General features: G+C 36.2%; 1 protein-coding gene across 1 annotated transcript in view; it reads left to right on the top strand.

The window, feature by feature from the left end:
* Positions 1-27,964, top strand: part of MED13 (mediator complex subunit 13) — a 114,332-nt gene that overhangs the window by 66,423 nt on the left and 19,945 nt on the right. The window contains exons 17-27 of the mRNA XM_037810829.1: positions 10,740-10,907; positions 12,928-13,151; positions 14,474-14,663; positions 15,563-16,019; positions 17,253-17,472; positions 18,079-18,270; positions 18,450-18,673; positions 20,563-20,705; positions 21,308-21,466; positions 21,584-21,769; positions 23,148-23,296. Of these exons, the coding sequence (XP_037666757.1) occupies positions 10,740-10,907; positions 12,928-13,151; positions 14,474-14,663; positions 15,563-16,019; positions 17,253-17,472; positions 18,079-18,270; positions 18,450-18,673; positions 20,563-20,705; positions 21,308-21,466; positions 21,584-21,769; positions 23,148-23,296 (2,312 nt within the window). The remainder of the gene's footprint in view (positions 1-10,739; positions 10,908-12,927; positions 13,152-14,473; positions 14,664-15,562; positions 16,020-17,252; positions 17,473-18,078; positions 18,271-18,449; positions 18,674-20,562; positions 20,706-21,307; positions 21,467-21,583; positions 21,770-23,147; positions 23,297-27,964) is intronic.

Here is a 27,964-nt window from a genome sequence, read left to right as displayed (position 1 = left end):
TGGCTATTTGGGACACCTTGCCCTTCCAAATGAATTTGGTTATTGATTTTTCTATTTCTGTAAAATAAGTTGTTGGGATTTTAATTGGTATTGCATTGAATCTATAAATTAGTTTAGGTAAAATTGCCATCTTAACTATATTTAGTCTTTCAATCCATGAACATGGTATGTTCTTCCATTTTTTTTGGTACTGTTCAGTTTCTTTTTAGCAGTTTCTTATAGTTTCTGTGTAAAGGTCTTTTGTGTCCTTGTTTTAAGTTTATTCCTAAATACTTGATTGTTTTGGTTGCTATTGTAAATGGAATTTTTTTCTTGATTTTCTCCTCTTGTTGCACTTTGTGTATAGGAACACTACAGATTTTTGCGTGTCAATCTTGTAGCCTGCCACTTTGCTGTATTCATTGACTAGTTCTAATAGCTTTGCTGTAGATTTTTCTGGATTTTCTACATATGGAATCATGTCATCTGCAAATAGTGAAAGTTTTACTTCTTCCTCTCCAATTTGAATGCCTTTTATTTCTTTTTCTTGCCTAATTGCTCTAGCTAGAACTTCCAGCACAGTGTTGAATAACAATGGTGATAGTGGGCATCCCTGTCTTGTTCCTGATCTTAGAGGGAAAACTTTCAGTCTCTCCCCATTGAGTACGATGATAGCTGTGGGATTTTCATATATCGCCTTTATTATATTGAAAAAGTTTCCTTCTATTCCTATTCTTTGAAATGTTTTCATCAAGAAAGGATGTTGAGTTTTGTCACATGCCTTTTTTGCATTGATCGAAATGATCATGTGGTTCTTCTGCTTTGATTTATTGGTGTGGTGTATTACATTAATTGATTTTCTTGTGTTGAGCCAGCCTTGTATACCTGGGATAAATCTCACCTGGTCATGGTGCATAATTCTTTTAATGTGCTGCTGGATTTGATTTGCAAGTATTTTGTTTAGGATTTCTGCATCTATATTCATTAAAGAGTTTGGTCTGTAATTTTCTTTTTTTGTAGTATGTCTGATTTTGGTATTAGGGTGATGTTAGCTTCATAGAATGAGTTGGGTAACTTTCTCTCTTCTTCAATTTTTTTGAAGAGTTTGAGCAGGATTGGTACTAATTCTTGAATCTTGGTAGAATTCTCATGAGAAGCCATCTGGTCCTGGGCTTTTCCTTTTTGGGAGCCTTTTGATGACTGACTCAGTCTCTTTACTTGCGATTGGTTTGTTGAGGTCATCTATTTCTTCTTGAGTCAATGTTGGTTGTTTATGCTTTTCTAGGAAGTTGTCCATTTCGTCTAAGTTGTCTAGTTAATTAGCGTATAGTTGCTCATAGTATCTTCTCATTATCTCCTTAATTTCTGCAGGGTCAGTAGTTAATGTTTCGTTTCCCATTTCTGATTGCATTTATTTGCATCCACTCTCTCTTTTTTTTTGTTAGCCTAGCCAGCGGTCTGTCAATTTTATTGATTTTTTCAAAGAACCAACTTCTGGTTTTGTTGATTCTATTGTTTTCCTGTTCTCAATTTCATTTATTTCTGCTCTAATCTTTGTTATTTTTTCCCTTTTGTTTGCTTTGGGGTTAGTTTGCTGTTCTTTCTCTGATTCCCCCAGGTGAACAGTTAATTCTTCAATTTTTGCTCTCTCTTCTCTTTTAATATAGGCATTTAGGGCAATAAATTTCTCTCTGAGCACTGCCTTCGCTGCATCCCGTAGGTTTTGATATGTTGTGTTTTCATTGTCATTTGCCTCAAGGTATTTACTAATTTCTCTTGTAATTTCTTCCTTTGCCCACTGGTTTTCTAAGAGGGTATTGTTTAGCCTCCATATGTTTGTGAATTATATGACCTTCTGCCTTTTATTTATTTCCAGCTTCACTCCATTATGGTCTGAGAAAGTGTTTTGTATAATTTCAATATTTTTAAATTTGTTGAGACTTGCTTTGTGACCTAACGTGGTCTTTCCAAGAGAATCATGAGCACTTGAGAAAAAAGTGTATCCTGCTGTTGTTGGATGTAGTGTTCTATAAATGTCTGTCAAGTCTAGTTCATTTTTATACAATTCAGCATCTCCGTTTCTTTATTGATTCTCTGTCTAGTTGTTCTATCCATTGATGAGAGCCGTGTGTTGAAGTCTCCAACTGTTACTGTAGAGGTGTCTACTTCTCTTTCCAATGTTTGCTTTGTGAATTTTGGGGCATTCTGGCTTGGTGCATAAATATTTATGATTGTTATGTTTTCTTGGTGAATTGACCCTTTTATTAATATATAGTGTCCTTCTTTGTCTCTTTGAATTGTGTTACTTTTGAAGTCTCATTTGTCTGATATTAATATAGCTACTCCCACTCTTTTCTGGTTGTTGTTTGCGTGAAATCTTTTTCCAGCCTTTCACTTTCAGCCTATTTTTGTCCTTGTGTCCAAGGTGAGTTTCTTGTAGACAGTATATAGATGGGTCCTGGTTTTTAATCCATTCTGCCAGTCTGTGACTTTTTATTGGGGAGTTTAATCCATTTACATTTAGTGTTATTACGGTAAGGGCAGTACTTTCTTCCACCATTTTCTCTTTTGAATTTTATATGTCATATCTTATTTTTTCCTCTCTCTCCTTTTACCTTTCCTGATAATCTTCATTTCTGCCCTCTTCTCCAACTCTCTCTCTCCTGTCTTTTCCTATCAGCCTATAGCACTCCCTTTAGTATTTCTTGTAGTGCTGGTCTCTTATTCACAAACTGTCTGTGTCTTTTTGTCTGAAAATGTTTTAATCTCTCCCTCATTTTTGAAGGACAGTTTTACTGGATATAAAATTCTTGGTTGGCAGTTTTTCTCTTTCAGTATCTTAAATATATCATGCCACTGTCTCCTTGCCTCCATGGTTTCTGTGGAGAAATCTGTACGGGGTCTTATTGAGCTTCCTTTGTATGTGATGGATTACTTCTCCCTTGCTGCTTTCAGAATTCTCTCTTTGTCTTTAACATTGGACAATCTGATCAGTAAGTGTTTTGGAGTAGGTCTATTGGGATCTATTCTGTTTGGGGTACGCTGTACTTCTTGAATCTCTAGTTTTCTGTCTTTCATAAGAGTTGGGAAATTTTCAGTGAATATTTCTTCTATTATTCTTTCTGCCCCCGTCCCCTCTTCTCTTTCTGGATGCCCATAACACGTATATTCTTGCGTTTCATGTTGTTACTCAGCTCCCTAAGACCCTGCTCGTATTTTTCCATTTTTTTCACCATTTGTTCTTTTGTGTGTATGAATTCAAACATCTTGTCTTCCAGTTCACTGATCCTTTCTTCTGCCTGTTCAAATCTGTTGTGTCCCTCCTTGTGTTTTTCATCTCCTTCATTGTGGCCTTCATTCCAATGAGTTCTGCCATTTGTTTTTTCAAGTTTACAAATAGTCATCCAGTGTCTTCTTTATATCCTTCATCTCTTTTGCTATATCTTTCTTCAGTTCATTGAATTGATATAGCATTAGTTGCCTCAACTCCTGTATCTTGGTTGAACTGTTAGTTTGTTCCTTTGGCTCGTCCACATTTTCGTGTTTCCTAGTATGGCTTGTTATCTTAAGTTGTCTAGGCATCTGGTTTTCTTGATTAGTTTATTCTGGAGCTTGTTTTCTCTCTTTTACCTAGGGGTTTCTTGTTGGTTGGCTTTGTTCTCTGACCTCTATTGTTCAGTTCAACGTATTCTAGACCTCTAACTTAGGTTCTATTTAGTTGATCAGAATTTCTCACCTCTTGTTTTTCTGTTTCTTGCCCTGCCTCTATGTAGCCTTTTTGTGAGAGGGTCACCTCAGATATGGTTGAACCCATTCAGATTTTCCCAGTCTTTAGAGGCTCAGGTCTCATGAGGAGGGTATGGAGTTTTCCTGAGAATGAGACCCTCCTATGAGGCCTCTAGAATCGGTGCCAGTTGCCAGCCCGCAGCTCCCCCACCAGCTAAGGTGGTATGGAGCCTTTAGTTCTCCTGGTGACTCTGATCCTGTTGGGGGTGTGGCTGACTGAAGCAGGAATCTGAATTCCCAGAAGGAGGGCTGCCAGTTGGGCTGGACCTCCCTTCATTTCTCCCAATCCTAGGAACTCCAGTTGTCTCCCAACGGCACTATTCCCTTCTTCCCTCTCCTCTTTGGGGCAACTCCAGGTAAATTCCTTGGTTGGCCTGAGTTGGCAATTAAAGACGGGGGTGGAGACCTTCTTCAGCAGTGAATCTGGAATTTAGAGACCTTCTGGGTACTCTTGTCTACCCCCAAGCCTAGCCTAGTCCTTCAGCTTGGGCTTTCTGATAGCGAATAATCAGATATGTTACTTTTAGATTAAAAAAATAGAAAAGAAAAACAAGAAAAAAGGAAAAAAAAAGAGTCCCTTTTAAAAGCAATTCCCCAGCCTGGAAGTTTTGTCAGTGTCTGAATAGAGCATTTAAAGATGTCCTTTGGGCTATTGTCTGATAAGTACTCTCCAACAGCTTCAGTTTCGCCCCTGCGGGGGTGGTGGTGGTGGTGGTATTAAAATTCAAAAAGATAAGGAGTCAGTGAGAAGCGAGAAGGGACAAAATGTAGGGGAAAAGGGAAAAAAAAAAACAAAAATGCTTTTTTGGAGCCTGGTACTAGGTGCCCACTTTTATTTGCCCCCCGTTCTTGGAGCCCAGCTCTTCTTTAGCACCCCAGCTCTGAAAATTAGTGAATTAATTTGTTAATCAATTCTGCAGTAGAGGCTGGGTTGAGCCCCCCTTGTCTTCAGCAGATTGTTGTTTTTTGTTTTTTTTTTTCCCTTTCAGGGAGCCAGCAGCAAGACAGTCCATGGGGTGTGGGTAGGGAGGGGCGCTAGACCCCTGGTCGGGGGAACTTACAATGTTTGCTGTGATCTCAGCTTTTCCTCCGATTCCATACCTATATGCGATGTGTGACTGGTTACTGGAGACCCCGAAAACACTGTTTCATATAGTTTTTGGGTAATTACCAGCTGCTCTAGGGGAGAGATGAAATTCTGCGCCTCACCAGTCTTGCATCTTGCCCTGCCCTCTCTCATTGTGGTTTTGATTTACATTTCCTTAATAGCTGATGAAGAGGAACATCTTTTCTTGTGCCTTTTAGCCATTTGCATTTCCTCTTTGAAAAAATATCTTCATGTCTTTTACCGATTTTATATTCGGTTCTTTTGTTATTGAGTTGTAGGATTTCTTATATATACTGGATATCAAACCCTTATCAGATATATGCTTTCCAAATATTTTTTCCTATTGGATTGCTGCCTCTTCACCTTTTTGTCAAAATCATAAAGCACAGAAGAACTTGATTTGAGGAGTCTGCATTTACCTATTTTTCTTTCATTGCCTGTACTTTGGGTGTAAGTTCTAAGAAGCTACCTCCTATTACTAGGTCTTGAAGATGTTTCCATATATTTCCTTCTAAGTGTTTTATGGTACTGGCTCTTATATTTAGGTCACTGATCCACTTTGAGTTAATTTTTGTATAGGTTGTGAGGTAGGGGTTTTCTTTCATTCTTTTGGATATGGATATCCAGTTCTCCCATCCCCATTTGTTGAAAAGACTGTTTATCCCAGTTCAGTGGGTTTGGGGGCCTTATTATTACTCTTTTAAGTTCTGTACTCTTATCCATACTTCTCTCTCCTGTTCTTTTTTTTGGTCCAGCAGTATTCCTTTTAGTATTTCTTGTAGGACAAGTCTCTTGTTAATAGATTCTCTCACCATTTGTTTGCCTCTGAAAGTTTTAAATTCTCCCTCACTTTTGAAGGACAGCTTTGCTGGATGAAGAAATCTTGGCTGGCAATTTTTCTCTTTGAGAATCTCAAATATGTCATACCACTGCTTTCTGGCCTCCATGGTGCATGTTCAGTAGTTAGTACTTAGTTTTATGTGGTTTCCCTTGTATGCTTGCTACTTTCAAGACTTTCTCCTCTTCAGCATTTGATAACCTGATTAGTATGTATCTTGGAGTGGGTCTATTTAGATTTATTCTGTATGGAGTTTGTTGGGCTTCTTTGATTTGCATATTTATGTATTTTATAAGGGTTGGGAAGTTTTCCTCAATTACCTCCTCAAATAATACTCTTCATAGCTCTTTACTGTTTTTCTTCTCCTTCTGGGACATCAGTGATTCTTGTATTTGTGTCCTTCATGTTGTCCATCATATCTCTGAGATCCAATTCAATATTTTCCATCTTTTCCACCATTTGTTCTTTTGTATGTTTGCATTAAATTGCCCTGTTAGTTCACTTATCCTTTCTTCTGCTTCTTCACGTGCTGTTGTATCTCTAGTATATTTTTAATTTGATCTACAGTATCTTTCATTTCCATAGGATCTGTTACGTTTTTTATTTCCTCTTTCCAATTCCTCTTTATGCTCTTCTAGTTTCTTCTTGATATCCTTTATGTCTTTAGTCAATCCATTGAAGTTGTTTTGGAGATTTGTATATAACTCTTTGATTAGTTGTTCCAAGTTCTGTGTCTCCTATGACTTTTTAATTTGATCATTTGACTTGGCCATATCTTCTTGCATCTTCTTGTGCTTTGTGATTCTCTGCTGATTTCTTGGCCTTTGATTTTCTTGATAAAGTTATTTAGTGAGATGCAAGTCTATTTTGACATCTATAGAAAATTTGGCAGAATAGTAATTTGCCAAAGAGCACTCTCCTGTCTTCTCAGCAGATGGCACTCTTGGCACCTTCTCTTCTTAAGCCCGCTTTTCCCTGGTTGTGGCAGTCCAATGTGAGGTGTCTCAGCCAGATGATAGTCCAGCCCTGGAAGTAGGGGTTGGGCACTCGGCACCTCTGCAGAGAATCTGCTTGAGGGCACAATGGATCTGGTCATTTGCAGGCTTCTGAGTGGATTAACTTTGGGCTGTAGGGCTGAGTCGCTTTCCCAAGCACTCACCAGCTCAGCGGTACCCTGCTTTCATCGGCCTGCAAGATCCCTGCCTGTTGTGCACCTGTGGGCCTCTAAGGTAGTAGAGGGGCTCTTGGTATTTCTGTGCGGCTCTCTCCTTGTCCCTATCTCTCTGCCTGTGTACATTGTGAGCACTGCTGGCGTCTGTGGTGAAAGAATAAAGGTAGTGGAACACAGAATGTGTCTCTTGCTTGTTAATTGTCCTAGTGGCTGTTCTCAGTTCTGTGTCCCCTGTCCTCTGGAGAGGAGGGCCCCCCTGTGCTCCCCAAAATCAGGTACCCACAGTGGTTGAGGGGTCGGCACTGTGCATCACAGCAAAGTCTCTGTGTGTGGCTAACACAAGTCTGTTGGTTTCCAGGTTCCCACCTGGGAGCTCCCAGCTGTGGGACTGAGATGGGAGTGTGGGAGTGCACACTTCCTCCCTCACCTGCTCCAGCTGGCGCATAGCAGCAAGCCCCAGTGGTGGTCAGGGTTGAGTAAACTCACACCATCCTTTCTGTCGTAATTTCTCAGCTTTTTCATCCAAGTCCTTGCTGAAGTCCCTCTGGCTGCTCGCATTCTGAACTGCTGTCCTGGTCGTTTTCTGCCTTTTCTCTAGTTATTCCACGGTGAAAAAGTTTGCTTTGCCTCTCCTATTCTGCCATCTTCCCAGAAGTCTCCAGTGTATAAGTTTTTATATAGACATACGTTTTCATTTCTCTTGGGTGGACTTGTTGTGTCATATGGTAACTCTGTTTAGCCTTTCAGAAACTCCCAGACTGTTTTCCAAAGCAGCTGCACCAGCAATGTGTGAGGATTTCTGTTTCTCCCCATCTTCACCAACACTTGTCATTTTATGTCTTTTTGATTATAGATGTTCTAGCGGGTGTGTGCTTTTGATTTGTATTTTCTTGATGGCAAATGATGTTTAGTAACTTTTCAGGTACTTATTGGCCATTTGTATATCTTCTTTGGAAAAATGTCTTTTTGGATCCTTTGCCCATTTTTTTTTTAGGTTGAAGAAAATGTTTTAATGTATAATATTAATGTACTTGCCTTTGTACCAATGCAGTTGTAAATTTTTATGCATTTTTAAAATTGTGAACTTTTAACATATATAGATAACAGTGATAGTTTTCAAAGTATGATTTAACAAGTAGTTAGCAAATTTCAGAGAATATTATGGGTTACAGTTCCACAATTTCAGTTATTTCCGTTATTGTAAAACATAACGTATATACAGAAAGGTGTTAACTTAAAAAATATTATGAGTTACAGTTCCACAATTTCAGTTATTTCCATTATTGTAAAATATAACATACATACAGAAGGGTGTTGACTTTCAAAGTACAGCTCAACAAGCAATTATATAGGTAATTTCAAAAAGTGTTATGGGTTACAGTTTCACAGTTTCAGTCCTTTCCTTATTGTGAAATGTAGGGATATATACAGAAGGGTGCCAACTTTCAAAGCACAATTCAACGAATAGCTATAGAGCAAATTTCAAAGAATGTTACAGCTTACAGTTCCACCATTTCAGTTATTTCCTTCTAGCTATTCTAACACCCTAGCATCTAAAAAATATATTTATATATAAATATATTTATATAAAGTTTCAGTGTTTGTAATCTTTTGTTAAATCCTGTCTTGTCTGTTGCTACCGCTTCCTCTCGTTTAATCACTTTCTCGATGTTGAGGAGTATCTAGGCAATGACTACTCTAACTTACTCATATTGAAAGGAGGTGTCCACACAGAGTGGGGAAGGGGGCTGCATCTGATTGTTGTTCTTAAAGAGGTGTTGCCTCTGGGTTTTAGGACCTGTCTGCCTTTGCCCATTTTTAAAAGTGTATTTTGTCTTTTTATGGTTGAGTTGTAACTGTTCTTTATATATTGTGGATAGAAGTCCCTTATCAGATACATGGTCTGCAAATATTTTCTCCCATTCTGTTGGATGTCTTTTCACTTTCCTGATGGTATCCTTTGAAGAACAAAAGTTTTTGATTTTGATAAGTCCAAAATTCATTTATAAATTTTTTATTACTTTGTTGCTCATGCTTTTGGTGTCCTATCTCAAAAGGCTTTGCGTAACCCAGGGTCATGAAGATTTACTCCTCTGTTTTCTTCTAGAATTTTACAGTTTTAGCTCTTACATTTAGGTTTGTGATCCATTCTAAGTTAATTTTTTGTGTATAGTGTAAGGAATGGATGCAACATCATTCTTTTGCATGTGAGTCTCCAATTGTTCCAACACCACTTGTTGAAGAGAATAATTTTTCTTCCATTGAATTGACTTGGCAACCTTTGTCAAAGATTAATTGACTATAAAAGTGAGGGTTTATTTTGGGGTTCTGAGTTCTGTTCTATTGATTTATATGTTTATCCCTCATGATCCATCTTAAAAATTATTAATTTTTTTAACCATTTTTTTAACCATTACTTTTTCAACCATTTGGTTTTCAACCAAAAGTTCAGTATCTTTTTTAAGATCTCAACTTATGTTTCCTTCCTTAGCATTTGTCACTTATGTAAGTATATTTTTTCACGTGAGTCTTCCCCTACAAGATTTTACAGTCCCTGAAATATGAATAGGAATTTATTTACCACTGTATTTTTGGCAGCTAGCATGGTTCCTGGCCCATAGTAGGTCCTCAATAAATATATTTTTTAAAAGAATGAAAGAGGGTATCAAGGAGAATCACTCTGAATTAAAATCGAAGTACAAATTCCTGAACCCTACTTAGATGAAAATTTCTGGGGGTAGGGCTCTGCATATGTGTTCTGAGAACACTTCCTGTGTGATTATGATAAATAGCCTTAGCTAATGACTACTTTTTCCAGTCTTTGTTTCATGTATATATTTCATGTATAAATACACATAGTTTTATTTGTCTGAAATAAAGTACATTCCATAGGTAGTTTTATAACCTGTTTTTCACTAGTCATTTCCTATTAGTCATTAGTCCAAGTGCAATAGTTCCATTGTCACTTTTATTGACTACATACTATTCCGTTGTATATGCAGTAGTTTATTTAAGTGAAAGAGTTGCTAAGCAGTGTATTTGAAATTACATTACTTCTAGTTCTCTACGCTATTTAGATAGCGGGAATTAAACTTAGAAATGGTAAATTAGGCAAAGGTAATACTGAATTAGGGTTGAATGGTTTAATGTAACAGTATGGTCAGATGGGTTTAATGGTAGAACTGAGCCATACCGGGGAACAGATTAATTATAATATTTAGTGATTTCTTTAGTTATTTGACATTTTAAGAGCAGCATCTTTCTTACCCATTCTGGCAGTTGGGCAGAGATGCAAATTATAATAATTGGATTTCAGTAAATCTAGATTTGTAAAACATATGTGAATAACACAATACTTTTTAGCAGCTCGAATAAGTTTATCTGTTATTGTACAGTTCTATGTGTCAGAGTTGTTACAGTCCACTAGCTTTATCTAAACCTGGTTAATTTACCATAGTGGTGATAATTAAGGAACATGATTTATAACTCTTTTCAATGCATGACAGAATTCTTTCTGGTAAAATACTTTAAAGTACCCAAAATAAACAAAAGAAATGCAAGAAGAAAAAAAATTTGCTTAATTTATAAATTGGTTAGTCAGATAATAATTGATTATTTTTATGGAGATGAGTTGCAGTGAATTTTTTATTATGTGTCTTCTTGGTTGTAATGATTTAGAAAACCATTTCTATAGATCTTTTTATGTAAAACTTAATAGTTACCTCCAGAAGCAGATGCTTAATCTTCCTGATGATGAAGAGCTGAACTTCTCTAGGTGTATTTCTTATCATCTTAGAATTTCATTTCTTTGTGTTGGCAACAGTAATTCTTATTCACTTTTTTTTTTTTTTAAATAGCTGTCGATGTGAGTATGCAGTGCTCACAGGACATACTTCGAATGCTTCTATCTCTTCAGCCGGTTCTTCAGGATGCTATTCAGAAGAAAAGAACAGTAAGGCCTTGGGGGGTTCAGGGTCCTCTCACTTGGCAACAGTTTCATAAAATGGCTGGCCGAGGCTCTTATGGTAAGTAACTTACTATAATGTGAAATGATTGACTTTATTTCAGTCTTCAGATTTCTGTGCCCAACTAGAATAAGCACTTTAGTCTTCCTTCAACATTTTTATGGCTTATTCTTGACTTAAGGCCAGTGTGAACAATCATAACCTTTCTTACTGTCAGTGTTTCCAACATTCTATTTACTGGGTTCTCCAACCCCAGTTTGAAGGATCAGTTTCACTTAGGTTTCTTTTTATATACTGAATTTCCCAATACGATTTTTATATGAAGAAAGGGTTCTATTGCCAAAGCAAAGTTTTTAAAAAGGTAAAAAACACTTTTGTTGTAAATTATAATTTTACAAACTTGAGTGGAAAATAGGGGGAAAAAGAAGGGGTAATGCTAGTGATAAAAGGCCCTGTGCCCCCATTAAAAAAAAACAAAACAAAGAAATGTGCTCTTGTGACGAGTATCAAATAAATAGTTTCAGTATGGTCACACAGTAAATTTATGGCCAATTGTGATGGAAAGAATATTCAAAATGCTAAAGTTATTTGTTAGAGATTGGCTCTGAAAAGTAGGGGGTATAATTGGAACTTTTAAAATATATTTGGAATAATAGTTAACATTGAAATCTTTTGACTTTTTTGCATTTCAGAATACATTATATACAGAAGTAGTCAGCTTGCCTGTATTTTCCTTTTTTCTCCTTTTAGTAATGGTTAAATAATTTAAGTCTCACCCAAAAAACTGACATTTTGTGAAAATTGCAGGCTAAGGATATTTTTTAAATATAATTTTTTTTAAAAATTCAAAATAGCATTTACATACACACACACACAATTCTGCACCTTACTGATTTTGGAGACCATTTCTATTGGTACATATAGAGCTATCTTTCTTTTTTTTTTTTTTCCACTGGCTGCATGTATTCCATTGTTCTTTACATATAATAATTTATTTTACTTGTCCCCTGTTAATGAACATGTAGGTTGTTTCCATTGTTACCATTACAACCACTTTTCATTTTAACCCCTGGGTTCAACATGTGTGTGTTTGTTTTTCTTTTTTTTTAATATTGCCAAATTACTCTTATAATATCAATTTAAAACTCCTACCAGTGAAGTACCTGTTTCTCTAAATCCTTGCCAATGGGATACTGAGTAGATAGGTGTAAAATAGTATTTAATTATAATTTGAGAGAGAAAATAGTACAACTGTAGGGAGTATGACTTCCTGGATTCAAATCCTAGCTCTGCTACTTCTAATGTGATAATAGACAAGATGTGTAACTTCTCCATTTCTGTTTTCTCATCTCTAAAATGAACTTAACAAAAGTATCTGCTGTATAGTTTTTTTGAGGATTAAAAGAGTTAATGTAAAGAGCTTTGAACAGTACTTAGCATATAGTAAGTGATACAATTGTTTGCTATTATAATTAATTTTAAGTTGCTTTCTGTTTACAGATATAGCATGTTTTTATATATAAATAATATTTCTATATCTGTCTACTTTTTTTTTGTTGTTCATACTCTTTACCCATTTTTTTTTTTTATTAGGTTGCTGATCATTTTATGGATTTATAGGTCTTTTATACTGTGGAAGTCAGTCTTTTGTCATATGCATTGCAAATATTTTTTCCCAGTTGTTAATCTTTTGACCATTTATGATGTATTTTTCATGCAGAAAATTTAAATTTATGTATCAGATTAACAATTTTTTAAATGGATGTTTTCTGTTTTATTTAGAAAGCCTTTTCTCAGTACGTATTAAAACCCCCTCTCATTTTTGTTGTACTTATGTGTTTTCATGTAAATTTTTTTTTTTACATTTGTATTAAGGTGTGTGTCAAATATGATTTATAAAGACCATTTAGGAAATTCTTAACTATGGAAAAGTCTCAATGATTGGCTTTACATGTTTTTGTCTTTAATCAAATGGTTTTACTAATAACGACCTCAGTAACCTTTGACTTTTGACATTTATATTAAAAGGGGACATGGCCTGCTTTTAAGTGTTCTCTTGAAATATTTCTTTCTTATTTAGGAACTGATGAATCCCCAGAACCACTGCCAATCCCCACGTTTTTGTTGGGTTATGATTATGATTTTCTGGTGCTTTCTCCATTTGCTCTCCCTTATTGGGAGAGACTTATGCTGGAACCCTATGGATCTCAAAGAGATATAGCCTATGTGGTACTATGTCCAGAGAATGAAGCCTTGTTAAATGGAGCCAAAAGCTTTTTTAGAGATCTTACTGCAATATATGAGGTAGGTTTTTTGAAAAGAGGTGGCCTTATATATAAAATATACTGGGCAGGTTTGTTCATTTGAGTAGGGCAGAGTGATAATGATGTTAGACTGGATGTTTAGTTCTCATACTAGCCAGTTTCTTAGTTTGACTTGGATCCATTAAATGACTTTGCCATGGATCAAGTGGGAATAGCCATACTGGGGAAAAAAATCATTGAAGGCATATGTCCCATTTATGGTAACCTCCTTTTCTGGTAGCGTTGTTTATATAACCAGGAAAAAAATTGTGTTTATAAAATTTCTAGTCCTGATTGTTTAAGACCTCAAATAATGACACTAGACCTCACTTTTCTCATAATACAATAAACCTATGCTAGATCTTGGTAAGTTCCATTTCAGTTCTGAAATTCTTTGCTGTTCTTTTAAATTACAGTTATCATGTTATATCTGTCACCGAGAATATAAAGTCTTACTTCATTAGATCTTTCTTATCCCATGAATGTTTGGGAATCCAGCCTTGAAAATTTAATTTTTTGCATTTTGACTACTTAGTTTGTGCTGGTTTAGCACCTCATAAAATTTCCACTTAATTAAAAGGTATCTGTAGTGTGGTTTGTATAAATAAAGTTTTCCCAAAGAGTGTTATGTAGAACACTAGTCCTGCAGTATATTACTGGGAAAAAAAAGGGGGGGAGGGGGGATTCCATAGTTAAATAAATTGAGGAGAAACATTGTGTTGTATATATTGTCCTTTTAGAGATTCATAATTCATAATTAGGTTATTACAGTCTTTGAAAAGTCTTGTAGTAAAGAAATCCTCTGTCTAAATTTGCTTAATCCAGTGTTGCAAACTTATTTGACATTGGGCTTCTTGTAACAAATATCAGTGGACTACAGAACACACTTTAGGGAAAGCTGGTAACTACATAGGACCATCCTCTAGTGTATTTATTTACCGATTTTTATTTTGCTTTGACTTGGGGATACACACATCCACGTGAATTAGGGTAGATGTACAATTTTAAGTGGCTGAATTTTTATCCTCACTTATTTATGTATTCAAGTTTTCATTATTCAAACCAAATGGTTCTAGTGCCATTATTATATGGGTGTTTTATTTTTGCTAGAAATATTATTTTAATTTTGAAAGAAAATTATTTAATCTCTAATGTAAAAAAGAATAAAACCTGTGGCACCATTTCATTCTAGATATTTTTATCTTGGCTATTAATTGTAAATAACTAAGCTTATTTTGAATAGTTTAAATGGTTTATTTTATAATATGTACCTAAATAATACAATAAATTCACTAATTTTACTTTCTATATGTATATTTGTAGTCCTGTCGATTAGGTCAACATAGACCTATTTCTCGACTATTGACGGATGGGATCATGAGAGTTGGATCTACTGCATCAAAGAAACTATCAGAAAAGTTGGTGGCAGAATGGTTTTCTCAAGCAGCTGATGGTAACAGTGAAGCATTTTCTAAACTCAAGCTTTATGCACAAGTCTGCAGATATGACCTAGGTATTGAATTTGTATTTATTATTTAGGGCTGGTATTCAGTATACCAGCTGTTTTTGTAAATAACATTTTATTGGAACACAGCCATGGTCATTTGTTTACATATCATCTATGATGGCTGAGTAGTTTGACAGATTGTGTAGGCTACAAAGCCTAAAATATTTACTGTCTGATCTTTACAGGAAAAGTTTGGGTATAGGGATCCTATCTGGAAGAAATTGTGGTTATGAACAGTTCATTTTCTTTTCCTTCAGTAGTGTCTGATGAATTTGCTTTTTAATTTAAATTTAGTGCATTAAGGGTATTGATTAATAATTCAGAGGTGAAAGGCTCTACAATGCCAAGAAACAGTTCTTTGTTGGAGTTAAGAAAAATACAGCCATTTGAGACTTGCTATTAACAACCATGAATTAAATTTCAGTGGACTTGCTTTAGACTCATTCTAAAGGGATGTAGAACTTAACTGTTGGATCTCATAAACTTAATCATAATTTGAACCAAAATACCAAAATACCATTTGGTATTTTAAGTAGCTCCCAGTATGGTCAGTAGATACTGAACTTGTGATTTAGGAACCCTTTGAATAAGTGATGAAAATTTGCTGTATACTGTTAATTACATTTGTATATTTTGTGCTTGTGAAATAGAATTTTATTTCACGTACATAAAACCATTTCTTTAATTTGTATGAAACTGGTGGTTTACTTTTTAAGTTCTATTTTAAGTTTGTTTCTTCAGTTTATCTGGGAAAATAGAAAATACCTGCTACACTGTTTGTAAGCAGTTTAGGGAGGGTAATTAACAAGCAAGCATCAACTAGATTATTTTTTAATATATAGAATAAAAAGAATGAACCAATCATGAAATAAAGAATACAATACTCTGTGTTTTATTATTTTTAGGACCTTATCTTGCTTCCCAGCCATTGGACAGCTCTCTGCTTTCCCAGACAAATTTAGTTGCCCCTACAAGTCAGTCTTTGATTACTCCACCTCAGATGACGAGTACTGGAAATGCTAACACTCCATCTGCCACCCTAGCATCTGCAGCAAGTAGCACTATGACAATGAGTTCAGGTGGTGCCATGTCTTCTTCAGTTGCCACAGCAAATTCAACTTTGACTACAGCTTCATCTTCATCATCCTCCAACTTGAATAGTGGAGTATCATCAAATAAATTACCTTCGTTTCCACCCTTTGGCAGTATGAACAGTAGTGCTGCAGCATCCATGTCTACACAAGCACCTACAGTTCAGAATGGTCAGCTAGGAGGACAGCAGTCATCAGCTCTACAGACAGCTGGGATTTCTGGAGAGTCATCTACACTTCCAACTCAGCCACATCCTGATGTATCTGAAAGGTACCTTTAAAAATACTGATATTTGCAGAAAAACTATGATGTTCTTTATTCTAAATAGGCAGTCATTGTTTGGAATGAAGATAAAGAGCTTATGTTTTTAGCTTATCCTTGACATTTTGGTGTTTATGGTACTGAATATTTTACATATAAAATTATAATGAGGATTTTTCATAAAGGGGTCATAGAATCTTAGAATTTTAGCTTGGGAATTAAGTCCTTGAAAGCCATTTATTCCACTTATCCATCTGATGTTTGAATCAAATAAAACTGTCAAATAGATGTGTCTATGTAAATCATCCCAGTGATTAAGAAGTCACTATTGAGCCAGCCTGTTCAGAGGCTTGAGAGATACCAGGGACTGTATCTCAGCTCTGCCCTTCATTATATAACTCTGGGTAAGTTATCTAACCTTTCTGAGCAAGTTTGCATATCTATAAAATGGGAGCAGTCTGAAAAAATGAATATAAAGTGCTTTACACAATGTGTCCAAGTAGTCAAGTTATTTATAATGACAACAATGGAGATGACAGCTCTGTTTCTTTATTCCTTTTGTAATGAAAGTATTGAGTGAGCTTCTTTTGATTTATAGGTCAGGTTAGCCTGAGCTTGAGTATGTCTTTCACCTACCCAGTTTTGCCCAAAGTCAGCACTCAGATATGTGGCTAAAAACAAACTATTACCCAGATTGATCGATCATCTTGAACATCTAAATAAATTATGGTGTTTAATAGAAAATGAAATCACTCATCCAAGAATAAAGATTATTCACCAATGAAATTAACGAAGTGAATGAATATAGTCCAAAAAATGTAATAGAACATTGACTTATGTCTAGAAACCTGGTTTCTTTCTGGTCTAACTCTGCTTCTAGCCAGCTTTGTGACCTTGGGCAGCTAGCTCCTTTAACTTACTGGTCCCTCAGTTTTATCTGTTAAGCGATGATTCCTCTTGTGTTTCTGATAATTTTTTAAAAATTCTGTGGGATTTTTGGCTTTGTTTTGTTTTTTGATGCAAGGGTTCTTAATCTAGGGTCTTTGTATACCCTGTAATTGTGTGTACAATGTTTATGGTTCTTCTTGGGGAGTAGATGTCCCTCTTGTTCAGAGACTTTCTCTGATATCCCCAACAAAAAAAGGAGAGAGAATATTAAGACCCTGCTTTTTTGCTGTCCCAAACAAGTACAGTACAACTTTTCCCCTCCTCTAACTGTCTTATTCCTACCTCAAATTTTAGCACGATGGAGCGGGATAAAGTGGGAGTCCCCACAGATGGTGATTCACATGCAATCACCTATCCTCCTGCAATTGTCGTTTATATAATTGATCCTTTTACATATGAAAATAAAGATGAGAGCACTAACTCTTCTAATATATGGACTTTGGGGCTACTTCGATGCTTTTTGGAAATGGTCCAGACTCTTCCTCCTCATATCAAGAGTACTGTTTCTGTACAGGTAAGAGTGATAAATGATGTGAATTAAATTTATATAAAATGGTTTAATGTTGACAGGAGTTTCAAAGATACTTTTCTGTATTCCACTTGATTTTCTAAAAGCCATGTTCTATTATATTCATTTTACTTTGTCATACTTTGAAATATTATATGAGAGAAATGTGTCTCCTATGCTACATTTATAAACCAATTTTTAAATCCATAAGCCTAAGTAGAAAAGTATAGCATGGACCTATATAAGCTAGACTTCTGTATAAAACAGTTTGTAAGTAAAAATAGAAAGAAATTAAACAATCAGGTTGTTTGCAAAGATTTTGAATTATTTATTTTGTAGAGTACAATAGGACTAGGCAATGGCAATATTAATATAAATGCTGGATAGGAATTTTGAAGGTTTTTAGATAGTCCTTTAGTTCAAATCCCATTGGTAAAATTGGATTTTATTAAAAACCTGTACAATAGATAACATAATTCTTTAGATAATCATTTAAATTAAAGTTTTATGTAAATTTTCTAGTAAAATTTTTTAGGAGAGATTTTGGACCCATAGTTCTTTTTATTCTCTTGTTGCAAGCCTAACATATATTTGCCTATAATATATTCTCAGATTGTTCCATGTCAGTATCTGTTGCAACCTGTGAAGCATGAAGATAGGCAAATTTATACCCAGCATTTAAAATCCCTGGCTTTTTCGGCCTTTACCCAATGTCGGAGACCACTTCCAACATCAACCAATGTGAAAACATTAACTGGCTTTGGTCCAGGTTTAGCCATGGAAACTGCTCTTAAAAGTCCTGATGTAAGTATGATTTCCATGAACCAAAGTTATTAAATGACTATAAATTTTATGATTTTATGCAAAACTAAGTACAGTTTTTTAACTCTCATTTTCCAGTTATAATTTGGTAACTAATATATCACATTTTCAATAAAAGATTTTTCTGTGATTGTGTAGTACCTTAATTTTTTATTTTACAGAGACCGGAGTGTATTCGACTTTACACGCCTCCTTTTATTTTGGCCCCAGTGAAGGACAAACAGACAGAGCTAGGAGAAACATTTGGAGAAGCTGGTCAGAAATATAATGTTCTTTTTGTGGGCTACTGTTTATCACATGATCAAAGATGGATTCTTGCATCTTGCACAGATCTGTATGGAGAACTTTTAGAAACTTGTATCATTAACATCGATGTTCCAAATAGGTACTTATATTTCCCTAAATGTATCATCCCATTTTTAAAAGTTCATTTATATATATGTATGCATACTTACATACATATTACGTTCCATTATAATGAATAGAACATTGGATGGTTATGTACATTAAACTATTAAGACTTGGGTACTTCCTCTTTTTTCTATAGTGAATATTTATGTTGTATAATAAAGACAATTAAAAATAAGTTTGATTCCTCTCTGTTACATAGACAAAAGAGATTAAGTTCCCTTAATTCCATATCATAAAGCTTGGGCTATTATTTTTAGCTTAAAAATTTTTGAAATATGGAACTAAAAAATCACTTCTACAATTAAAAAAAAACAATCTGGTAAAGCATCTATAGAACATTTCCTTTTCTCATGTACCATCTAAGATATACCTCCTAATTAATTGTGTTAATTAAATAATTAACTGAGTGAGTTAACCTCCTTAACTAAAGTTGTTGACTGAAAATTTTACCTTATAAATGTTAGGATGTCTTCTGAAAATGGTGGGCGTCTTTTTAGAATTTTTCATGACCAGAACATAATATCATGACCAGTTATTTATGAAGGCTGTACCTAACAGATCACAGCATATGAGCCTCATATTGGGTTATGATTTAACAGACATTTTAAATAATGCATTTCAAGGCTAGTGAACATTCCCCAAGGGAACCTGAAAAGCAAGCCCAGAAGTAAAATTAAATTTTAAGATTCAGTTCTATCCTTTATTTTATTTTTTATTACGTAAAGTCTGTTTCTTTAAATTCAGGAATTGGTTATGTGCAGAAATATTTCATGATTATTACATTTTAGTGATGCTGGGAGACAGAATATAGAATCATTTGTTTTATATCATTGGTTATAAAGATTTATGTACTGTATTGTAAACCTTAGAACAGTGCTTCAAATCTTATTTTCTTGATCCATTTTTGAATTTGTTGTAGGCTAGATGTGCTAATGAAGTGAGCTTTGGAAAGAGTATATTTGTGAAGGATGGTAAAGATCATAGAGAAGGAATAATACCACCTCTTCTATTATCAATATAGTATTGCCATTTTAATGCAAGTAGAAGTGAGATAATTATTAATGAGCTGCAGAGCCAGGGAGACCTGAATTCAAATCCCAGCCCTGCCATTTATTATGTGATCTTGGGAAACTTGCTTTAAAGCCAGCTGAGCTACAGCTTGCTTATTTGTAAAATTGGGAGGATAATTTTGTCTGCTTCATAGGATTGTTAGGATGAAATGAGATGTTACATGTGAAGTGTTTGGACACAATGCTTGGTATGTGGTGAGTATTCAATAAATGATAGCTATCGTTGCTTAGCCACAGATTCCTTATGTTGTGTACTTGCTTATTAAAGAACATATATGCAGAAAACATTTCAATGATGTTGCTTAGTTTGAGAAGTGGGATGTTTTGCTAGGCATTCTTCAACTTAAAGTGTAGAGCAGGGGTTGGCAAACTACAGTCCATGGGCCAAATCTGGTCACACCCATTTGTTCAGGTATTGTCTCTGGCTGCTTCCATGCTGCAACAGCAGAGTTGGATCATTGTGACGGAATCTTGATGGCCTGCAAAGCCTAAAATGTTTACTGGCCCTTAACAGAAGAAGTTTTAACAATCCTTGGTGTAGACACTATTTCCAATGAATTTAGGTGGTTCATTGACAAAATTTTTTAATTATATATAGTTTCTTAATGTGTATCACCAGAAAAATAAGCTAACATGCCAGACTTCTACTTTTCTGTATATTCTTGCTTTGGACTTTTGTGAAAGGGGTCAAGCATTAAAATTAAGGGACCAATTTTTCAGTTTTGGGCTCTCTTGAAATAGTATCATATGAATTTTAGAAATATTCATACCTGATCTTTACTCCATACGATAGGGCTCGTCGGAAAAAGGGTTCTGCTAGAAGATTTGGTCTACAGAAACTTTGGGAATGGTGCTTAGGACTTGTACAAATGAGTTCACTACCATGGAGAGTTGTAATTGGTCGCTTAGGAAGGATTGGTCATGGAGAATTAAAAGGTAAAATTGTGCTTTAATCTTTTAGCACTTAAATTTCTGTTTTTTATGTTAAATTCATTTTTAACATGTTTTATGTTAAATTCATATAAGTAGCTTCAGCTACTTATACCACTGTAAATTTGAATTTGGCTTTTAATCCCAACCTAGACGACATCTAGGTTTCTTACTGAATATAATGCAAAGTTTATCGGTAAAAACTGTTTTTTGTTTTTATTTAAAGAGGGGCCACATATGTCTAGGCCACAAACGGCATAATTCAAATTTGAAAAGGACATTTTACTATTTTGCAACTTTAATATCTGTGTTATTATAGCTACTCTTATTTGTGTCTCCCATTTTTTTCCTTTTCTGCTTATTATTCAGCTCTTTCTCTGTTCAGCAGATAATAATTGAACAATAAAGTTAGGAGGATAAAGGATGTTAAGTAATATCAGCTGTAAGAGATTTTTGGCTTAATAATAATAACTGAGGAATATACTAATTTTAAAACAATTAAATATTACTTTAATGTTTTAGTTTTGGTTCTATAGGATGTTACCAATGCTGCTTCTTTGAAGATATATATATATATTTTTTTTTTTTTTTACTGTTCATACCCACAGATTGGAGCTGTTTGCTGAGTCGTCGAAATTTGCAGTCCTTAAGTAAAAGGCTCAAAGACATGTGTAGAATGTGTGGTATATCTGCTGCAGACTCTCCTAGTATTCTCAGTGCTTGCTTGGTAGCAATGGAACCCCAAGGCTCTTTTGTTATTATGCCAGGTTAGCTATCTTTAGCTTTTATCAGATTCAATTCTTCATGCACTTGTTTTTTTAAGTATTACATAAAGTTGCTCTTCATTTATTAAAAGAAAAAAATGCCTTTCATTCTCCTTTCAGATTCTGTGTCAACCGGTTCTGTATTTGGAAGGAGTACCACTCTAAACATGCAGACATCTCAGCTCAATACCCCACAAGATACATCATGTACTCATATACTTGTGTTCCCTACTTCTGCTTCTGTCCAAGTAGCTTCAGCTACTTATACCACTGAAAATTTGGATTTGGCTTTTAATCCCAACAATGGTAGGTGAACTTTTCTTAAAAGACTTATAAGTATAAAATAAAGCTTGAACATTGTGGCAGGCTGGTTAATGGCTCTCCAAAAGACATCCTTGTCCTAATCCCTGAAACCTATGAATGTTACCTTATATGGCAAAAAAAGACTTCACAGATGTGATTAAGCTAAGGATCCTGAGATGGGGGAGAGGGGGTATCCTGGATTCAGGTGGGCCCTAAATGCAACCAATTGTGTCCTTATGAGAGGAAGGTGGAAGGCGATTTGACTATACACAGAAAGGAAGAAAGCCATGGGATGGAAGCAGAGGAAAATAAAGAGAGAAGATACTATGCCAGCTAACATTTGAAGATGGAGGAAGGGGCCCTGAGCCAAGAAATGCATGGAATGTAGATCTAAATGCTGGAAAACGCAAGGAAATGGATTCACCTCTAGAGCCTCTTGAGGGAGTACTGCCCTGCCTTCAGCCTGATTTCTCACAATGAAACTGATTTTGGACTGCTGGACCCCAGAACTGGAAGAGACTTAATGCGTGTTATTTTAAACCACCAAGTCTTTGGTAATTTGTTACAGCAGCAGTAGGAAGCTAAAACAGCCATCTTCTACCTTGTTGATATCAGAACTGGTTTTATGAATTATCCCATAAATGTTTACTCATTTTAGAAGGCAGTAGTTGGGTCATTAAATGTTCATACAGGTTTATACCTGTGTTGTTGAGTTACTTGTACATAAACTTGGCAGATTTAAAAATATTTTCATTTCCAACATACTGTTACTTTGATTAATTTCCTTTTGCTGCTGCAATAAATTACCAAAAACTTATTCAATTAAACCAACACAAATTTATTATCTTAAAATACTGGAGGTCAGAAGTCCAAAATCAGTCTCACTGGGCTAAAGTCAAGGTCAGCAGGGCTGGTTCTTTCCATTTTGTAGCTTTTGCCTACATTCCTTGACTCGCGACCCCTTCTTCCATCTTCAGAATGTAGCATCATTACATCTTCTTCACTGACTGTAACCCTACTGCCTTCTTATAAAGAAGGACTGTGGTCCATTGGGCCCTAACCAAGGATAATCTTCACATCTCAAGATCCTTAACTTGATTGCATCTGCAAAGTCCCATTTGCCATGTAAGGTAACATTAAGAGGTTCCTGAGATTAGGACATGGACGTCTTTGTGAAGGCCATTATTCAGACTAATACATGCTTGTTTATGCATAATTTTATATATGGGTCTTGATGTAATACTTGGCACATGGTAGACTCTCAGTAAATGTTGGTTAAATTAACCCATTTTAGTTAAAATGTACTTCTTTTAACCTTCTATAAATGACCATGGCATATGGAAAATGGAGTATTTTATTTTTTTTTCTTTCCTTTGTATAGATGGAGCAGATGGGATGGGTATCTTTGATTTGTTAGACACGGGAGATGATCTTGACCCTGATATCATTAATATCCTACCTGCATCTCCAACCGGGTCCCCTGTACATTCTCCAGGATCTCATTATCCCCATGGAGGTGATGCTGGCAAGGTAACCCTGTTACAAAAGTTCAGTTTGTCTAAATGTTACTCATTAACTTAATATTTGGTTGATAAATGAAATAAAACACTTTTTTTCCTTGAGAAGTGAGAATAACAGTTGGAAGTGAACATAATATTAAGAGGGTCTTTCAGGTTCTGCTTTCCCTGACTCCATATATTCCAGACTATTTGGCATTAGTCCTTTTGTAGTTTTCTTGCCTCCTCACTATGGCTTCTTCTCAAGTAAAGAATCACAGTATCTTTGAGAATCAGTATATGGCTCTAATTGCTGCCATTTATATCAGGGCTATGACAAGGAACATAATAGAAATATTCATTTCCTCATAAGACCACATAAAATCTGACACTGCCCTCCTCCCTCTGCCAATCTTGCCCTGCATCCTTTCCACCTTTTTTTTTTTTTTTTTTGCTTTTATAAAGGGGGTTTATTTGGTTGCAAAGTTACAGTCTTAAGGCCATAAAGTGTCCAAGGTAGGGCACCAACAATAGGGTACCTTCACTGAAGGATGGCCAATAGTGTCCGGAAAACCTCTGCTAGCTGGGAAGGCATGTGGCTGGCATCTGCTTGCTCCCAGGCTGCATTTCAAAATGGGGTTCTCCAAAATGTGAGTGTCAACTTCCATTGGCCGTCTTCAAAATGTGTCACTCAGCTACAGCTCCTCCTCTTCAAAATGTCACTCTCAGTTACTCTGCCTCTGGGTCTGTGTGGCTCTTTTTTTTTTTCATTTTTATTGAGATTGTTCAGATAGCATACAATTATCCAGAGATCCAAAGTGTACAATCACTTGCCCCTGGGTACCCTCATACAGCTGTGCATCCATCACCACACTTAATTTTTTGAAACTTTTCATTACTCCAGACAAGAAATAAAGTGAAAGATGAAAAAAGAAAAAAAGAAAAGGAAACTCGAATCCTCCCCTATCCCTAACCAACCCCCTTCAATTGTTGACTCGTAGTATTGGTATAGTACATTTGTTACTGTTTATGAAAAAATGTTGAAATACTATTAACTGTAGTATATAGTTTGTAATAGGTATATATTTCTTCCCTATATGCCCCTCTATTATTAACTTCTAATTGTATTGTCATACATTTGTTCTGGTTCATGGAAGCGATTTCTAGTATTTGTACAGTTGATCATGGACATTGCCCACCATAGGATTCAGTTTTATACATTCCCATCTTTTGACCCCCAACTTTCCTTCTGGTGACATATATGACTCTGAGCTTCCCCTTTCCACCTCATTCACACACCATTCGTCACTTACTCTCACATCTTGCTACCAACACCCTGTTGATTTCCAAACATTTAAGTTCATCCTAGTTGAACATTCTGCTCATGCTAAACAACCGCTCCCCATTCTTAAGCCTCATCCTTTATCTTGGTACCTTACATTTCATGTCTATGAATTTACATATTATGATTAGTTCCTATCAGTGAGACCCTGCAATAATTGTCCTTATGTGTCTGGTTTATTTCACTCAGTATGTTGCCCGTGAGGTTTTGTCATCAACTCATTTTTTTTTTTTAAATACGGTTTTGTTCACTTACCATACATTCCATCCTAAGTAGATAATCAGTGGTTCTCTGTGTGGTCATATATTTATGTGTTCACCACCTTCACCACTATCTATGTAAGGGCATTTGCATTTCTTCCACAAGGCAAGAGGGAGAGTCAAAGAAGGTAGAGAGGCAAAAGAAAGAGGAAAAAAAAATGACATCTAGGAAGCAGCAAAAGGAAAAATAACCTTAAATCAAAGTAGAGTAGAGAATCAGACAATACCACCAATGTCAAGTGTCTGACATGCCTCCCCTATCCCCCCCTCTTATCTGCATTTACCTTGGTTTATCACCTTTGTTACATTACAGGAAGCACAATACAATGATTCTATTAGTTACAGTCTCTAGTTTATGCTGATTGCGTCCCTCCCCCAATGCCTCCCCATTTTTAACACCTTGCAAGGTTGACATTTGCTTGTTCTCCCTCGTAAAAGAACATATTTGTACATTTTATCACAATTGTTGAATACTCTAGATTTCACCAAGTTACACAGTCCCAGTCTTTATCTTTCCTCCTTTCTTCTGGTGTCTCACATGCTCCCCACCTTCCTCTCTCAACCGTATTCATAGTTATCTTTGTTCAGTGTGCTTACATTGTTGTGCTACCATCTTCCAAAACTGTGTTCCAAACCATGCACTCCTGTCTTCTATCACTCTGTAGTGCTCCCTTTAGTATTTCCTGTAGGGCAGGTGACTTGTTCACAAAGTCTCTCATTGTCTGTTTGTCAGAAAATATTTTGAGCTCTCCCTCATATTTGAAGGACAGCTTTGCTGGATATAGGATTCTTGGTGGTTTTTCTCTTTCAGTAACTTAAATATATCACACCACTTCTTTCTTGCCTCCATGGTTTCTGCTGAGAGAGCCGCACATAGTCTTATTAAGTTTCCTTTGTATGTATGGATCGCTTTTCTCTTGCTGCTTTCAGGATTCTCTCTGTCTTTGACATTTGATAATCTGATTAAGTGTCTTGGCGTAGGCCTGTTGAGATCTCTTCTCTTTGGAGTACGCTGCACTTCTTGGATCTGTAATTTTATGTCTTTCATAAGAGATGGGAAATTTTCATTAATTATTTCCTCTATTATTGCTTCTGCCCCTTTTCCCTTCTCTTCTCCTTCTGTGAAACCAATGATACGTACATTATTGTACTTTGTTTCATCCTCGAGTTCCCGGAGACATTGCTTGTATTTTTTCATTCTTTTCTCCATCTGCTCCTTTGTGTGTAGGCTCTCAGGTGTTTTGTTCTCTAGTTCCTGAGCGTTTTCTTCTGCCTCCTGAGATCTGCTGTTGTATGTTTCCATTGTGTCTTTCGTCTCTTGTGTTGTGCCTTTCATTTCCATAGATTCTACTAGTTGTTTTTTTGAACTTTCAATTTCTGCTTTATATATGCCCAGTGTTTCCTTTACAGCCTCTATCTCTCTCTTGCAATATCTTCTTTAAATTTTTTGAATTGATTTAGCATTAGTTGTTTAAATTCCTGTATCTCAGTTGAAGTGTACGTTTGTTCCTTTGACTGGGCCATAACTTTGTTTTTCTTAGTGTAGGTTGTAATTTTCTGTTGTCTAGGCATGGTTTCCTTGGTTATCCAAAACAGGTTTTCCCAGACCAGAACAGGCTCAGGTCCCAGAGGGAAGAAATATTCAGTATCTGTTTTCCCTGCGGGTGTGTCTTAGAAAATTTTTCCACCCTGTGATGCCTCAGGTCACTGTGCTTTTCTGCCCAGCAGGTGATGCCTGTTAGCCTGTAATTCTTGACTGGTGTGAGGAGGTATGGCCATGTTCCCCCAGGCTCTGGGGTCTGGTTCTGTATGGAAAGGGCCCCACCCCTTTCCTCTTTGAGAAGATAGACCCCCTAGGGGGAGGTGATTAGCATTTCAATGGTCTCTCTCTCTGTTTGTGCTGTCTCCACCCTTCTCTGAGTCACAGTCCTGGAAACTGAAAGTGACTGGGCTTTCTCCACTGAGCCGATAAAGAAACAGATAGTCCCCTTCAGACCTAGTCCAAGGCGACCCTCCGGCTCTCCCAGGTCAGTCGTCACCCAAAGCCTCTGTCTGTTTTTTGGGGATTCTTACCTGTAGTGAGCAGTTCACATTCGCTACTTAAAACCCCAGTTGGAGCTCAGCTGAGCTATATTCACTTGCTGGGAGAGAGCTTCTCTCTGGCACCAGGAGGTTTTGCAGCTTGGGCTATGGGGGACGGGGTCTCACGACTTGGATCCACAAATTTTACTTACAGATTTTATGCTGTGTTCTCGGGCATTCCTCCCAATTCAGGTTGGTGTATGATGAGTGGACGGTCTCGTTTGTCCCCCCCCCAGTTGTTCTGGATTATTTACTAGTTGTTTCTGGTTTTTTGTAGTTGTTCCAGGGGGGCTACTTAGCCTCCACTCCTGTCTATGCCGCTATCTTGCCCAACTCCCCTAAGTGTGTGTGGCTCTTTTTAAAGTACTCCAGTGATCCAATAATGATCCACACTGAATGGGTGGAGCCACACCTCCATGGTAACATTCAGTCAAGAGGTCATCCTAATCAAAGGTGTGTCACTCATAGTTGGGTGAGTCACATCTCCATGGAAACACTCAGTCACAAGTTTCCAACCTAATTAAGACCAATACATCTGCCCCCACAAGATTGCATCAAAGATAATAGTTTTTTGGGGGCTTTCCACCTTTTTTAACTGGAAAGCAACAAGATTCTTAAAACAAAGAGAAGGACCAATGATCCCACCACCTTAATAAAGCCACTTGTAGCAAATTACCTTCTTTCCACATGTATTTATACGGCAGCTTTCAATAAATATAATCAGCTTTGTTTCCATGTCTTTTTATTTTTTTATTAGAGAACTTGTGGGTTTATAGAACAATCATACATAAAATACAGATTCCCATATACCACCTTATTAACACTTGTGTGGAATATTTGTTAGAACTGATGAAAGCCCCCTTTTTTTTCTCCAGCACAGTTTTATTCACACAGCGAACAGTCCTGCCAAAGTGTATAATCAGTGGCTCTCAGTATAATCACAGAGCTGTGCTTACATCACCAAAATTTTAGAACATTTTCATAGCTCCGAAAAGAAAAACCCCATGCTCGTTGTACC

The sequence above is a fragment of the Choloepus didactylus genome, chromosome 18 (genome assembly GCF_015220235.1).
Source record: "Choloepus didactylus isolate mChoDid1 chromosome 18, mChoDid1.pri, whole genome shotgun sequence".
Lineage (NCBI taxonomy): Eukaryota > Metazoa > Chordata > Mammalia > Pilosa > Megalonychidae > Choloepus > Choloepus didactylus.
Note: the sequence above shows the minus strand (reverse complement) of the source record. Positions and strands in the feature narration are given on the sequence as shown.